Source organism: Emys orbicularis, chromosome 6 (genome assembly GCF_028017835.1).
Source record: "Emys orbicularis isolate rEmyOrb1 chromosome 6, rEmyOrb1.hap1, whole genome shotgun sequence".
Lineage (NCBI taxonomy): Eukaryota > Metazoa > Chordata > Testudines > Emydidae > Emys > Emys orbicularis.
Genome location: NC_088688.1, coordinates 90374364 through 90389757, shown reverse-complemented (window position 1 = coordinate 90389757; position 15394 = coordinate 90374364). Strand labels below are relative to the sequence as shown.

The 15394-nt window shown below is 40.0% G+C and overlaps 1 protein-coding gene across 1 annotated transcript in view; it reads right to left on the bottom strand.

Moving 5' to 3' along the window:
- The window catches only part of AGTPBP1 (ATP/GTP binding carboxypeptidase 1), a 105865-nt gene extending 97321 nt beyond the window's left edge, over positions 1-8544 (bottom strand). The window contains exons 1-2 of the mRNA XM_065406008.1: positions 8485-8544; positions 8035-8108 (exon numbers count right to left, since the gene is read on the bottom strand). Coding sequence (XP_065262080.1) covers positions 8035-8066 — 32 coding nt within the window. The 5' untranslated portion in view covers positions 8067-8108; positions 8485-8544. The remainder of the gene's footprint in view (positions 1-8034; positions 8109-8484) is intronic.
- Positions 8545-15394: the final 6850 nt, after the last annotated feature.

Genomic DNA, 15394 nt, shown 5'->3' with positions numbered 1-15394 from the left:
AATTAAACGCCTTAAGGTTAGTTCAAATCGCCTACAACATAAATCAAATCACCTTCATCTTTGTAGAATGTAAGATACTTGAGATGTCATTGACAAAGTTAAAACAAACTACTACTAATCAGATTTTATTCATTCTTCATTTTTACATTCACCCCACCATTTGAAAATATGTTTAAAAAATTTCCATGATTAACATTATTGCTGTGTACAAGTATGGTTTCTAAGGAACAACTGGCACAGCAAAGCATTCCATTACAGTTCAGCAATAGTAAATGACAACTTATTTTAATTGATGTACAGTGAGTTCTGGCTATTCACAATAAAACTAAAGAATGACACTAGTTTTATAAATAGTGACAATGTTGTTTATAAAGAAGTTGATGGATTATTATTGCTTGAGCAATAGTTTAGAATGGTTTTGCTCTTATTATTAAGTTTGCCATAGGATGAATTTACCCTTGGATGTAAATGTTAAAACAAGAAAAAAAAATGGCTGACAGCAAGTGTTTTATAACTGTGGAAACAATTTGATGCAACAGCAGCAAAGGAAACTTATTCTAGCCACACTTAATTTCTTTACACTGGCATCTAAACTATAACTTCACAACCAAAACCAAAGTAAAAGGAAGATTGCCACATGTTTATGCCCAATAACATGGCCTATTCTTAAAACTGATATAAACTGCTTGAAGATGTCCTCCGTAATCTAAAGTTTATATCATTAAATCCCATTACTAAATATATGCATCTTCTCAACTGTTTGAGTTAAAAGTGTATAAAAAAAAGTTTTAATCTGACAATCTCCCTTTCCCCTCTCAGCTGTTCCAGTTTTGCTTCCTTGTATGTGCAACGAGATCATTAGGGTGGTCAGAAATCGATTTTAAAAAAAAACTGATGAATAATATCGATGTTTATTTTTAACCATTTTTGAATTTTATCAATTTAAGTTTTCACAGTTGTGCAAAATTATGGGTTTTATCCATTATTTTTAAATATTTAAATTTTCAAAGCTGCAAAGGGCAGGTTAGGCAATTATTTAATAAGACAGATTAAAAAAATTAAAAGCTTTATAACTGCTAAACACCACATGTCAAAAGAAGAACACAAAGTGAAAATCCTTAAATCAAACTAAAATTCTCAAGAGCATTCTTCTTACTTTGTCTATCTGCAAATTTTGATCACCAGTGGATTTCTGTCAGTTTCTGTGTGTACAGTTAACGGACATTTACCAACATTTATCAATAAAAATGTAATCCTTCCAAGACTAGACATAATCTAATTAATTCTCTAGTCATCCAGGGCAGAGGTGAGCACTGCTACTAAAACAGGAGGTGATAATACTCCATGATAACAGATAATCTTCACATCCCTCATTCCAGACTTCTACCTCTAATCCCCATCCAAAACTGAGATTCAGTGGTATATGTATGCACTGAGCTTGAAATCACCCAGGACGATCCCATGATTATAACGGAAGTCATGATAGCTGACTGCTGACTCAATGTTCAATGGTAATCTTCAAGGATGCTCATCCTCAACAATTTTAGACCCAAAATGGACAGGAATCCAACCAGCCTGACTAGAAACTACTGTGTATTGTAGCAGCTTGTTCACCAAGAAAGAATTTCCATTTTGGTCTCTCATGACTCACTCTCATACTTGAATGTAGTTTTGGGATGGAAAATATCCTACATTTAAACACAAATGTGACCAGTACAGCCACAACACCTCCCCAATCCTGTTTTTCCTCATGCTGAGCCGAGAACCCAGAAGGAAACATTTGGAGTAACAACAGTCCTGCAGTCATCCTGACAGGTCTTATACCACGTGCACGTTATCATGAAAAGCATTAACTTTATTTTAATAACAGCTTATTAAGAGAGTTAAGTTGCTCAAAACCAATATTCAGTACACCAAAGAAGAGACTACAAACTAGAGTAGTGTGATTAATATTAGCTACATTACCCTTGCTCTTTTGTGGTCTTATTTTGTCCAATCCCCTGCCTAATTCAGCAAGTAACAGAAAATCCAAGCCCCTTCAGCCAACCCCAGGCCTCTATATACTAAATTTATTGTAATGCTGTCGAACCCTCTCAGCTATCCCGCAGTGGCACTGAATGACTGTATCTGCCACTTAGGTAGGTGAGCAAGGACTCCAAAAGCAGGTTGCAAGGGTCTATAACACAACACAAGACACCCCCAAGGTTCCAGTAGATGAAAGCACTCAAATACAAGACCTTTCTCCAATCCATTCCCCAGTAAACCGAACCATCCAACAAATATCAATCCATCCGCCATAGTATTCATACCCATGAGAGGGAGTAATACAGCCAAGATCCCTACTCAAAACTTTTCATAATTACTCTTTGCAAATCTCATTCACTTCACCGTACTCCCAATCCTGCTCAGCTCCCAGTAAAGGCATTAGGTGTTTTACAACAAACAGGATTTTTGCCTCATTTAGCCAGGAAGCAATATGGTCTCTAAATACTTCTCTATGCAAGCTTGCCTTATTCATATCAAGAGCCATTCAGCTGCACTTTACAAACCCAGTCAACACGTAGCATAATCACTCAACACTTACTGGAAGCGTTTAGAGATTTAGAAAGGATAAGCCATTCTCACTACAAAATAGTATCTTTCAGAAATACTTCAAGATTTTCATCCATAAGGTTTAGAAGAGGCTTATTTGTCTAGACTTAAAAGGGTGCTGGAAATTGGCATTATAGCAACCAACCAGGAACATTCTAAAGAGCTTAACTATCTTCAGAACATTAACTGAATAAAACTGTCTTGAAAACGATAAACCTAGAATCAGAAAGTGTAAAAATAAGAGGATTATTGTAGAGATGGACCTGACTCCACAGTTAAGGCTGAGTTGAGTTTTTCAAATAAAGCAGGAACTAAACTTTTCTTTAAATTTTAGATAGGATTTGCTATATTAATACTTATTCTTTGAATCCAGAAACTAAATTAAACTCACTGATGTCCATTTATGCAAACCAAGCTAGGCATAAGATAATCAATACAGCAGTTAGTCACAGCCACTCTACACATTCATGCTGCTGCCCCTCCACACCGCCATAATCCACTCACCCCAAAGTGAGGTTTTTACCCACGAAAGCTTATGCCCAAATAAATCTGTTAGTCTTTAAGGTGCCACCAGACTCCTTGTTGTTTTTGTAGATACAGACTAACACGGCTACCCCCTGATACTTCACCCCAACTGTAGACTTAGGAAGCTCTGTCAAGAGAGTGCATACCCATCTAGCAGGGTGGCACTCTGAGTTCGAGGGCTAGTCTCTAGTGGAAGCATTCCACAGAGTTTAATCCTGCTTGGGTCATTTTTTAAAAATATATTTTAAGCATAAACGCCAGACAATTATAGAATACAGGTATTTTAAATCAGAGACCTGGGTGACAGGAGTGTTAGCACCATATAGGCCTCATGCTATTAGCTGTGCTGGAAGTGCAGCTGTCAGGGTAGGTATGTGACAATAAAATGCAAAGGTAAAAAGCTCCATGAATCATACTGTTGTTATGGGTTTGGGTCCCATAGTAAGAATGACCATAATATACCTCCAGTTGTACTTGATCACAAGTTACATAAAGTCCAACTCAAATATACCTCTTTGGAAATGAGACAACATTTGTAGGATTAAAGTTTTCAAAGCAGCTTGTGAATTTAGATGCAAATGTTCATCACCACCAATGGAAGATGACTCAGTCACCTAGACTACTTTAATAGAGCATATATTATGGCTGAGATTTTTAAATAGATAACAGAAAAGCTGAATTCTGAAAATGAAGTTCTAGATAACTAAAAATATTAAAGTAATTAAACATTTGAAGCTTTCATTCTATTTTTGTTGTATACTTCATTTTGAGTCTGATATTTCAACCCTAGAATGTTGACAGTTCTGGTAGAGAGAAAAGCAAGAAGAGTCAAAGGAGAAAAAAAAAAATCAAAACTAAGATTTGCCAGGGCCTAGCCACTACAGACATCTACTTTGGGTATCAAATCTATCAGTAATAAGGATTAGAGGGTTTTGTTTGTTTGTTTGTTTTATCATGACCTACTCTCCTTTAGTTTATAACTTTTAAGGTATAGTTTAACTTCATGAACACCCATCTTAACCAGTTATATACACCCAGCACTAATTAAGGGAAGACCAATTTAGACTACTCCACAAGAATAATGTATGACAATACACAAAATCCTAGAACTCTGGTATACACCAAACAGGAAAAAAGGTCAACAACAGTTTATGTATGATTCACACACAGCTGCTTAAAATAGCCATAAGAGAAATTATCTACATTCACACCTAGCACTAACTTTGTCTCGGGCAATCTGGTCCTCCTAGGTTTACCCAGGGCCAGAAAAATTAAGAGAAGCTGGTAAGAAAGACAGAGGACACTGCCATCAGAAAGCTCCATAGGGAAAGCACTGTTCAGAAACCAAGTACGTCAAAATTCCTGGGAAAGCAGAAGATGCTGCTCCTGGGCCATGTCTGGGGTCTCCAAACATTTGTGTCAATCTCTGATAAATGTGAAGCCTATTTTCTCTCACCCAAGAATCCTTCTGATTACTAACAGGGAGCAGAGGCACATTTTCCCCTCTCTCACCCTAAAGCCTCCAAGCTGCAGTAAGACAGAGTGTCCTAGCTACTGACTGTTGCAGGGCAGGGCTGCTATTTTTGGGTCACCTTTTTTCCCCGGTGGATAGTGCCAATGCCTGACTGTGCTTCAGCTTGTAGCTTCCCACACCCCACCAAGCTGCAGTTAAATTAAATGGATCAACTGGTCACCCTCACTGCTGCCATTCAGAATCCTGTGAGAAGCTGTAACTGCCCACTCTTGTCCATTTCACTCGACAACAGCTTGGGAAAACTAGCAGCTATGGAGGCACTGGAGCTGTCTGCAGAATCAAGAACAGAGAACTGAGCATTGGTTCATATTTGGAAGGGTATCATCACAGCCATAAACAAATTTTCTTTTCAAAAGAGATGGAATTCTGCAGAAGTTTATGTCGTAGGTCTTCCCACTCACCAGGTAAAGGTCTCTGCTTGCCATTGGTAAGTGGATTTGTCAAGTCCTGCCCGCTTCCCAAGAGGTCTAAGCATCCTCACTGTATTTCTGCAGGAATGATGGGTTCACACATATCCATTACTCCTTCTGCAGAGGACTTTTACTACGCTGCAAGCTAAATACATCCTACACCTTGCTCAGTTTCTACTCAATGACCTAATTCTAGAGCTTGACCAGAAAGAGAATTGAATCCTGAGGAGTTACTATAGCAACCATTAGATGTCATCTTAGAATGGCTTAGGGCTACACTTCCTACAGGAATTCTATCACTAAGAATGAAGTGCAGCCAGAGGGAGGAAGTCATTGGTACTTTTCATAGTTTGTCAGCTATTTTGCTCTACTTCCTCTATCTGTATACACTGAGGATGCAACTCAGTGAATTTAGAGATCAAGAAATGCTTATTGGGAAAAGTCACAGAGGCCAAGTCATATGACCCATTCCCAATATGATTGCTTGTCACACGTCCAGTGAGCCAGCAAACTCAAATTTTACTATAAGATTTCTCATAAGAGGTTTCTCTAAGCCCAGTTTTGGGGTTTGTGCATTTTGTTCTGTTTTATTATTATTTTATTATTTCAGAGCCCAATGCAAAACAGTTCCAATTAAATGCTTGTGAATTTATTTTAACCGGATATTTGAAGGTTCACAACACTCTAATGACCACAGCAGGCACACAGCTCAGTAATACCAACTGTCTACGATATGCAATGTATTTCGCATAGTTTACTCATTATTAGAGGTATATCTGTTTTGAGTTATATGGCTGAACAAAATTAACTGTGTTTAAAAAATAACAAAATGACTATCTTCATCTACATCTGTTTAGTTCCGATTATCCTTCCATGCAAAAGGCCAATATAGCCTGAGCTGAATCCAGTTAAGGATACCTTTTTCCTGGTACCATCATTAGTGGGAACTCAAGTTCAGGAATACCCATTGCTGAGAAAGGACTTCACTTTCCAAAAACTAATGCTCCCTGGCTGGGATGCATATTGATCTCTTGACCATTTCTAAAGATCGGTCTTTCATTAGCTGCCCAGGTGGGGAACACAACAAGCACTAATCTCAAATGTCAAACTGTTCCGTGGCTCCAGTGGACAACGAAGGAGCCAAGACTACTCCAAATGGGGGTAAGAGATCCTCATAACGAACTTGAAATCCCTCCTGTGGTTGAGATAAATCCACATGGTGGCATATGGGTCCAACATGTAAATCCATACTCTAATTTAGAAAGGAATACTATAGAGAAATACATTGAAAGGTAAAATACCCTGCAAATTTTATTTGCACTGGAGGGGTAGAAAGTTTTCCAAGAGAGCAAACTAGCTAGATGGTTTTGCTATTGCAGTGAATACCAAACTGAACTGTTACAAATGTCTTAAGCTTCTTCCATTCATAAGACATTTTGTAAATTCTCTAAATAGTTTCATAATGATGAAATAATCTGTTCCTTATATATAAACTTCAAGAGTTGAGCCATCAGCCATATATATGCATCAGTAATCAGCATTTTGACTTTGACACCCTTGCCTCTATATTAGACTGCAAGATCTTTGGAGCAGGAAATGTCTCTGGCTCATGTTTTGGTAACACAACATGTAAATTTGTGTCATGTATGTGATTTATAAAATTACACTTTATTCCTTCAGCAATAACCATTCATGAGCATGAAACCTGCCTGACTGAAATTGCTATCTGAGAAAGGTTTTGCCAAAATGGATGGGATGAGGTTATGCCAAAAAGGATGGGGTGAATGGGCAGGGGTTTTGCTTTTGAAGTGCTTGGAGAAAAGTTTAATACTGTTGACATTTTGTAGTACCGTATACTCAAATTGCCTGTATGCTTGCTTCCACTGCTGCCACCCCCATATGCCCAGAAGCTTCTTCGTAGGTACTTGGTATAAACAAAAGAAAGTCAAGGCTATGATTTTGCAACCACTTAAGCTACCTCTACACTACAAGCTAAGGGTGCGATTCCCCTGCTATCTCTCATTGAGCTAGCACAAGTATAAATAGCAGTGTAGCCCTGGATCCAAAACTAGTGGCAGGAGAGACATGGCTTAGCTGTGCTGAGTACAAACCTGCCGGAAATCAGTAGGTATGTACTTTGCACAGCTAAGCTGTGCCTCTACAGCCACTACCCATGCTACTGCAGCTACACTGATATTTATACTTGTGCTAGCTTGATGAGAGCGACGCAAACATATGTACATGAACAGGGGAATCACCCCCTTAGTTCGGAATATAGACAGTCTTGAGCACATCTCTCTATACATGCGTATGGCCCCACTGAAGTTGGTGCTTCTGTTCATATTTGTAGTTATGCAATGCTTTGAAGGATTGCTATTCAAGACAAATTCGGAGATGGAATCCCAGAGATGTGCTCAAATACAGGCAGGTAATAGTTTTCCTATACAGTATTTGCAAGGTTAATTACTATGGTTGCGTTTCAGGTAACAGGTGTCCAAATGACCATTTTTGCATGCGCAGTTTGGATAACTGCATGCACAAAATATTTCTTCCAAAATATTTAGTGTTGTGGTAATTTATTACTACTTCTTTCAAAGAAATTAAATGCAATTTTGAAAGTGTTTATTCATATAGTAAGTCTAATTCAAATATGACAAAAATGCACTTAGGAAGGTGATAGCATCTGTTATCCATTTCACTATGCTGATCAATACAAGAGAGAAAATAATTCCAAATCAGTTACTATTTAAAAGAAAATAATTCATTTAATTAAAGCTATTTTTATATGAAGAGGTTACAGTAACTGTTTGATTACTACTGTAGCCCTATGGACCCACATAATTGGTTTTGTATTTTTTGCCCTTTTTTTTAAAAAATGTATTATGCTTCCTTAAAATGTAAAGTTCTCAAGATCCGTTACATGGAAAAGTAACTAGGTTGAACTTCAAGAAGTCTATATACTGCTACATTTACCTTTTCTCTGATGTTGTTTTTACTTTGTTCATCTTGGAAAAAACTTAGTTCTTCAATTCACCATCTCAGATAACCTGTAAAACACATTAAAAAAATTAAGACTTATTAGCAATGTATTGTCTTGCTGTACAACGAAGTGCTACCATCATATTATAGTGCTCAGAATCTCTGCACTGGAAGTTTTAAATACAAGTGATTTCATAAAGAGTACTTGGTACACTGAAGAAAAAAGGTAATTCTGTTCCCAATTCAACATATAGGGCCTAAGGAATGGAGCAAAATTAATAGAATACTGAAAATGCAGTAAGCATGCAGTAAGGTCTTAAATTATAGTTTAATCATGCTAATCTCAGGGAATACAGACTTTGATAAGATATTGAAAATCAGTAATTTTATCATAATGCATGTATCATGAACAACTTGCGCGATATGTCCAGAGAAGAAAGCTACCTGCTTAGGCATCTCCTGGAGCCAAACATGTACGTTTTTCCAAATTTCTTGAAAAAATTTGAGATGCCACACTATACCTCCTTTTCTTGATGGCCACTTCATGTTCTTAATTTTGAGACTAGAAATCTAGATGCACAGTCAGAAACAAAGTGTTTGGTATTCTTATTTAAGTAGGACCTGAAAATATTTCTTGGACAGAAACCACAGCATGCCAATAGCTTAGTTTTCCTATCCTTTTAAGTACATAGTGTCCTCGGAGTCTCTCTCAGTTTTATATGGTGCCTCTGAGCAATTAAGGTTGCAGTTTATAGGACCATAAACTGAATCTCAGTGATTCTATCAGAGATAAAATGTGAGTGAGACCCCCTATAATACAAAGAAGAGTTCTCTGAGAGGCCATATGTTTGTTATAAAGCACTGAAGTACAAGACAAACTCAAACAATATGTTCGGAAAACAAAGGCACTTATCCTCTTGCGATTTGTGGGTGAGAAACTTTCTCTGCTGCGTACTAGCCCTCAAGTTTACAAGATCTTGTTATTATCACTGCCACTTGAAGATAACAGGCAGTAACAAAACTTCCAGTTTTGTTATGCAGCTAGCTGATGAAGAACAGCAGAAGAGGTATAAAGTGATCTGTAGGAGAGAAAGGAGGAACTATCAAAAATTTAAATAGAGAGAAAGAATAGGATGCTTCACGCGCAAATAGGATACTGATGCCAATAGAAGAAAGAGAGAACCCCAAACCAACAGCAGAAGCAACTCCAAACTTTTCAGACACTTACAAGCCAAGACCAATATAAACAGTGAGGCGTAACAGCAGCTCCCCTCCACTTACCTGAAGCAATTTCCTTTCCTAGCAACCAATGGGGGGGGAGGGGGGAGAATGCTTGGCTTCTCACAAGAAGCACCAACAGTGTGTGTCTGGCTAACAGGTGGCTGGCCAGTTTGTCCAACCAATGTTCAAATGTAGAATTTCTCTGCTTCCTCCCATAAAAAGAGGGAGGTGGGGGAAGAATTGGTTACAAGGACTACAACTGGGTCTACTACACAAAATACCTTATCTACAAGGTTATAAAGTTCAGATTATTCAAACCAGGCCAGAGATCTAACTGGAGGGAGAAGACATGATTAAGTTACCATAGATTGTTCTTTTATGGTAGTTGTCTGAGAGGACACTCATATTACTATAGAAGAATGCACATTAAACAAGCGTTAGAAGACGGCAATAAAAAAATCCTTATAAATTTTCAAGAAGCATGTTGCCAATAACCTGTTCATATTACTAGGCAGAAAATGTTTCATTAACTTGTATTAACTAACAACATCTCCAATTTTTATTTCTTTATCTTTAAACCAAGCAATACAACCCTAGGGAATTTAGAGTTAAGGTTACACATAGGAAATCCCAACATCTTAAAGAAAGAAAGAAACAGTTAAGGCACCCAAACAACCTTACCTCTGCCCTGTAGTGATATCATGCAATAACCATACAATTATGATTACAGCTTTTTAGTGTTTGTGATCTCAGGTTAGATTAAAGTGATTTTTAAAGACATTAGATTTTTTTCATCCCCACCCCCCGTTCCATCACTGTTACAAGGGTATACATCACATAAGCAAGCATGGAAGAGTGCAACGAGCAAGCTATCACACAGGCAGGATATATCCGCATCTTATTTCTTCAGCTGGTTGTTTACTGTTTGAACATAACTGCTATTCAGAGCAAATGAGATTTCTACTATATAGTACCCTTTTTTGTTTGCAACAAATAGGTATCTTAGAAGTTGACTCTCTAGTCTTAAGAGAAGTACAAAATAGAGGAGTTTTTCAGCCAGGTACCAGGGAGAAACCCAATTCCTGGCCAATATACTCATTGTCTGGTCATGGTGCTTCCATTTTCTTTCCCCTCTCCTGCTTCTTTTGGCAATAAAGATTGAGAATACAACTGGATGAGTTATAGGCTTGCTAAGGAGTCTTGAAACTTTGTGTGCTGGTGCATATGAAAGTGAAAAGGACAATGCTAAGAGAGATGAGATGGGAGTGGGGATTAGGGGGATGGGAGAGAAGGAATTGACTTGATTTTGGTAGGGAGAAATGTTTTCCAGGAACATGGTGTTATAGCAGGGGTGGGCAAACTACAGGCCAGATCCGGCCTGCAAACCTTTTTAAGCTGACCCGCGAACTCCCGCTAGGGAGCAGGATCTGGGACTTACCCCGCTCCAGCACTCCAGCCGGGACGCAGGGTTGGGGGCTGCACCACACGGCTCTGGAAGCCATGGCATGGCCCCGCTCCACACAGCTCCCGGAAGCTGTGGCATGGCCCCGCTTCGGCTCCTATGCCCTCCAATGGACCCGCTCCAAGGGCCCCCTCCTGCGCTCCAATGGGAGCTGCAGGGGCAGTGCCTGGCTGCGCCTCCCTATAGGAGTCAGAGAAGGGAACTGCCGCTGCTTCCGGGAGCCACTTGAGATAAGCCTGCACCCGAGCCTCTCCCTGCACCCCAACCCCCTGCCCTGATCCCCTTCCCGCCCTCCAAACCCCTCTATCCCAACCCAGAGCACCCTCCCGCACCCCAAACCTCTCATCCCCAGCTCCACCCCTGAGCCCGCACCCCCAACCAGAGCCTGTACCCCTTCCAGCACTCCAACCCCCTGCCCCAGTGCGAGCCCCCTTCTGCACCCTGAACTTATTTCTGGCCCCACCCTGGAGCCCTCACCCCCTCCAGCACCCCAACCCCAATTTTGTGAGCATGCATGGCCCACCATACAATTTCAATTCCCAGATGTGGCCCTCAGGCCAAAATGTTTGCCCACCCCTGTGTTATAGGTACCTTTTCACCCAAGGTAATGGGCTTACTCATTGGGCAGATGGGTGTCAAGGGAAACCCTTCAAGCACTAGTCCAGGGGTAGGCAACCTATGGCACGCATGCCAGAGGCCACCGGTCCAGGGGGCTCTGCATTTTAAATTTAATTTTAAATGAAGCTTCTTAAACATTTTAAAACCCTTATTTACTTTATATACTATATTTTAGTTATATATTATAGACTTATAGAAAGAGACCGTCTAAAAACGTTAAAATGTATTACTGGCACGTAAAACCTTAAATTAGAGTGAATAAATGAAGACTCGGCACACCATTTCTGAAAGGTTGCCGACCCCTGCACTAGTCTATCACAATGGCCCCCGATCTTGGTTAATGTCTCTAAGTTTTCTTAAAATACAAATAACTGCATGTACAACTTCCAAAATCACAATGTGGGTCAGCTGTTTCACCTCCTCTAGATTTGTGCTAGTTGAGTGTCTGACTGGCTCCTCTCTCAGGATTCATGGCTAGAGACAGAGGGGTGTGTGTAGTACATGTATAGGTTTCCTCAATGCAAACCTTTCTGGCCTTGGTTTTTAGGTTGCATGCCTGGGTACCGTGCAGATTACTTAATGGATTGAGTGAGTGGTGTGGAGTCACATTATTCCAACACTGAGTTCCTACGGGGAAATTGCTTATTCCCTCTTCACATGTGGAAAAATGGAAGGTCAAAGATGTTTTACAGATGTGCTGTGAGGTTAAATTAACTGAAATTCATAAAGCATGTTGAGAGTTTCAGATAGAAGCTGCTATATAAATGCAAGGTATTAACACATCATGCTTATAAACCAAAGACCAACTAACTTCTTCCCTTTCTAATATACTTTTCTCATTTAATGCTGTGGTACTCTTGTAACCATTTTAACCTGTTTCTGTGCGCAGTAGTTAGGGCTGCCTGTGGCTGGAAACCTCATAAACCCAATTTATATATGCGTTTAGGATATGTATGCTCTGCTACATAAATCACTGACGTAGTTTAATCATAAATTTAAAGCTCATGAACTCTGGTGTTTAGATGTTTCTGGTTGAATTGGAAAAATAGCTTAAAATGTCAGGTCATATTACAATTGAGCACCAGTATAAGAGCCTGAATGAATAGATAACTGTGATACCGATCTCATACACATACAAAGCTTATGTTGTGGATGGACAGGGTTGCAAATTTAAGAGAGTGTTTGATACCAAACTCTGTTTCTGTTCTCTTTATATATTTAAATACACTTTGAATGAGAAGTTTAACTTTGAATCTCCTGGATTTTGGCTGTTTTTATGTACATAAAACTGCAACTCCAGCTTAAAGAAGCATTTTTATTTGGGAATTTAAAAAATATATACACCGGACCCTCGGTAGAACGCGCATCTACATAACGTGAATTCGCATATAATGCGGTCGCAGCCATGGATCCCAAATTTAATTACTTTAATTGCAATTCATTTTAACGCAGTCCCCGCGGTACAGCACATGGATCCCAAATCCCGTGTTCTAGCGAGGGTCCAGTGTAGTTGTATGCAGGTTTGGTCTGTTGGGTTGTTGGTAGTCCTAATGTTGGAAGTTAGACTCTTTCTCTGTAACTGGTAAACTTTGAGCCCATAGAGGATTATTACTTCATGCATATTGGACTATATGAAATATCAGCTGGAAATCTAGTAATTAAAAATATGACTAAACAAAACCCCACACACCTTATTTTTAAATTCCTGTAGATACTATACCTGTTCTGAGTGGGAATGGGGCAGATATGGTATCTGAAAATACTAAGTTTTTATTTTAATTCACTAAATTTCAAATTGACAACGTCTCTTTAAGAAAGCTGTAGGTAATGCTGTCTGACTGCCAGCAATAAAGGAATATCTTAGTGTGGGGCAAGTGGATAGGATCAGAGGATTATTTCTTTAGTTTTTTTTTAAGGGTTTAAATACAAGTTCACTGCATGGTCTAGCAGACTACTAAAGAGAGATTTTGATAATTCATCAGTACACTTTGCACACAATTCTCTAGTTATGTGGGTTGCTAACATTAACAGCCCCGTTCTTTTCTTTCCCCATCTCTTTTATTGTCTCCTCCTGTTTTCCCCCCCCCCCTCTTCCTGTCATTATTTTTCTCTTGACCTAGAGCATTCAGACACTTGAACTGCACCAAAGTGCTTTTGTGGGCTTCAGAATTAAACAAATTGATATCTTGTGATCCTAGTTACTTTAGCTCTGTAGCTGGCTCCACTTGTAAAGCACTTCAGTACATGTTAATATGTGGATACTGCATGCACCAATAGACTCAGTTGTCTGCCAGCTGGCCAATGTCACAAGCAAAACAGTGCCAGATTGGCCACTTGTGGTAATGCTCCTAGAATCTCAGGTAAAAAATAAAAATCTTATTCTGCCAAGCCTACATGTAACCCTTCTGCCCGTCAGAGTTGGCAGCAACAAGGGCCGGGTTCAGTATCTAGGGGTTCCGTTTCAATAACGGAATGCAAAACCAGCTCGAGCCCCCACCCAGTGACCTGGGACAATTACATACCACCCCCATGAGCGCCTCTCGCAAGCACAGAGCCTGAGTGTAGCAAAAGCCTTTTAATAAAGGAGGGAAACATTGCAGCATTATGTTGGGGAAACATCACACAAACAGGATTCATAACGCAAACGATGAGCAAAAGACCCACCCCCAAGTAAGTTTGGCAGTGTCCTTTTCCCCCTCAGGGTCTTAAGTACAGCAATCCAACAGTCACCCCTACCCACAGTTTCTGTCCTTGGTCAGTGCAGCCCCCAGAGTTCAGAAGTTCATCTTCAGAGTTTACCTCCCAGCCTGGGTGGAAGTGGAGGGAGGCATGGGGGGCAGCTTACACGCGCCACTGCTCGGGTCAACCGTCGATTGCCACGCCTCTCCACGGGGTTCTGCTACAGTTTTCACCACCAGCTGCTCCTCTCGGCCAGCAGTCCTGCTGGCCGCTAACCAATATGTCTTCAGCCCCCCCTCACCCTCCCTTAACACAGCTCTCAGTGATTTCAGCTCTTTAGTAACTTTAGCTCTTTAGTGATTTCAGCTGTTAGTGGGGGGGGGGGGGGGCAGTGCTGACGCACTCAGAACCACTTGGCCAAAGTAGGTCTAATGCTTAGACCTAGGAATCAGTGATTTCAGCTCTGCAGCATGTAACAAGACTCCTAAAGAAGTCAAAAATTAGCTCTGTTATTACACAGTGGAGAGAGGAGGGGTCAAAGTGGTATTGTGGGCCCCTTCTGAGGGCCCTAAACACCAGGTACAGATATGCGTCCCCAGCCTCTCTCAGTTCACTGGGCTTTGGAAACCATGTCCCTTGCCTAGCAAGTGATATTTAGTGGAGGGCGAGTCCCTCTGTCATAAAATGCCAAGTAGAATTCTACTGTCCTTGATTCCATAACCAGGATAACAACACTTTATTATTCCTGCCCCAATAACAAAGAGACTGAGGGTCCCACAGCAGCCAAAGTGACCATTTGGGCAAGTAGTTCCTTCATGCTAAGCGGGGTGGGTGTGCCCATGCAAACGAGATCAGCCCCTGAAGTCCTTTTCCGCAACTCACCACCACATGTCAGGGTAGAGCTCATTCTGACTTTGTTTACATACACATAAGACAGTTTTGCCAGAACTTATCAGATTGACCAAAAAAAAAAAAAAAAAAAAATTTAAGAGCTATCCTAACACCAAGCAAATGGGGTACTTTCTACATGTGACAGATCCCCATCACCACCCAAATAATTCAGATTTCAAAAATCCAAAAGATGTTATAGATTTTTAATTAAAGTTTCAATCTGTTCAAAAACTTGAACACCAAGCTTTGTCTTCCTAAGACAAATCAATATTGATCAAGCTAACATCAGATCATTTTCTCTGAACTGAGTACACTAACAGAATATGTGAGATCCCCATGATGCAATGATCCCAAGCCTGCAAAGCCTTAAGCAGGTGCTTAATATAACTCACAGAAGTAGTCCCACACAACCCAGGTGAGTAAAGTTACTCAGGTGCTTAATTATTTTCAGGATTGGAGCCTATTGCTCTTTTTTTAAACTCA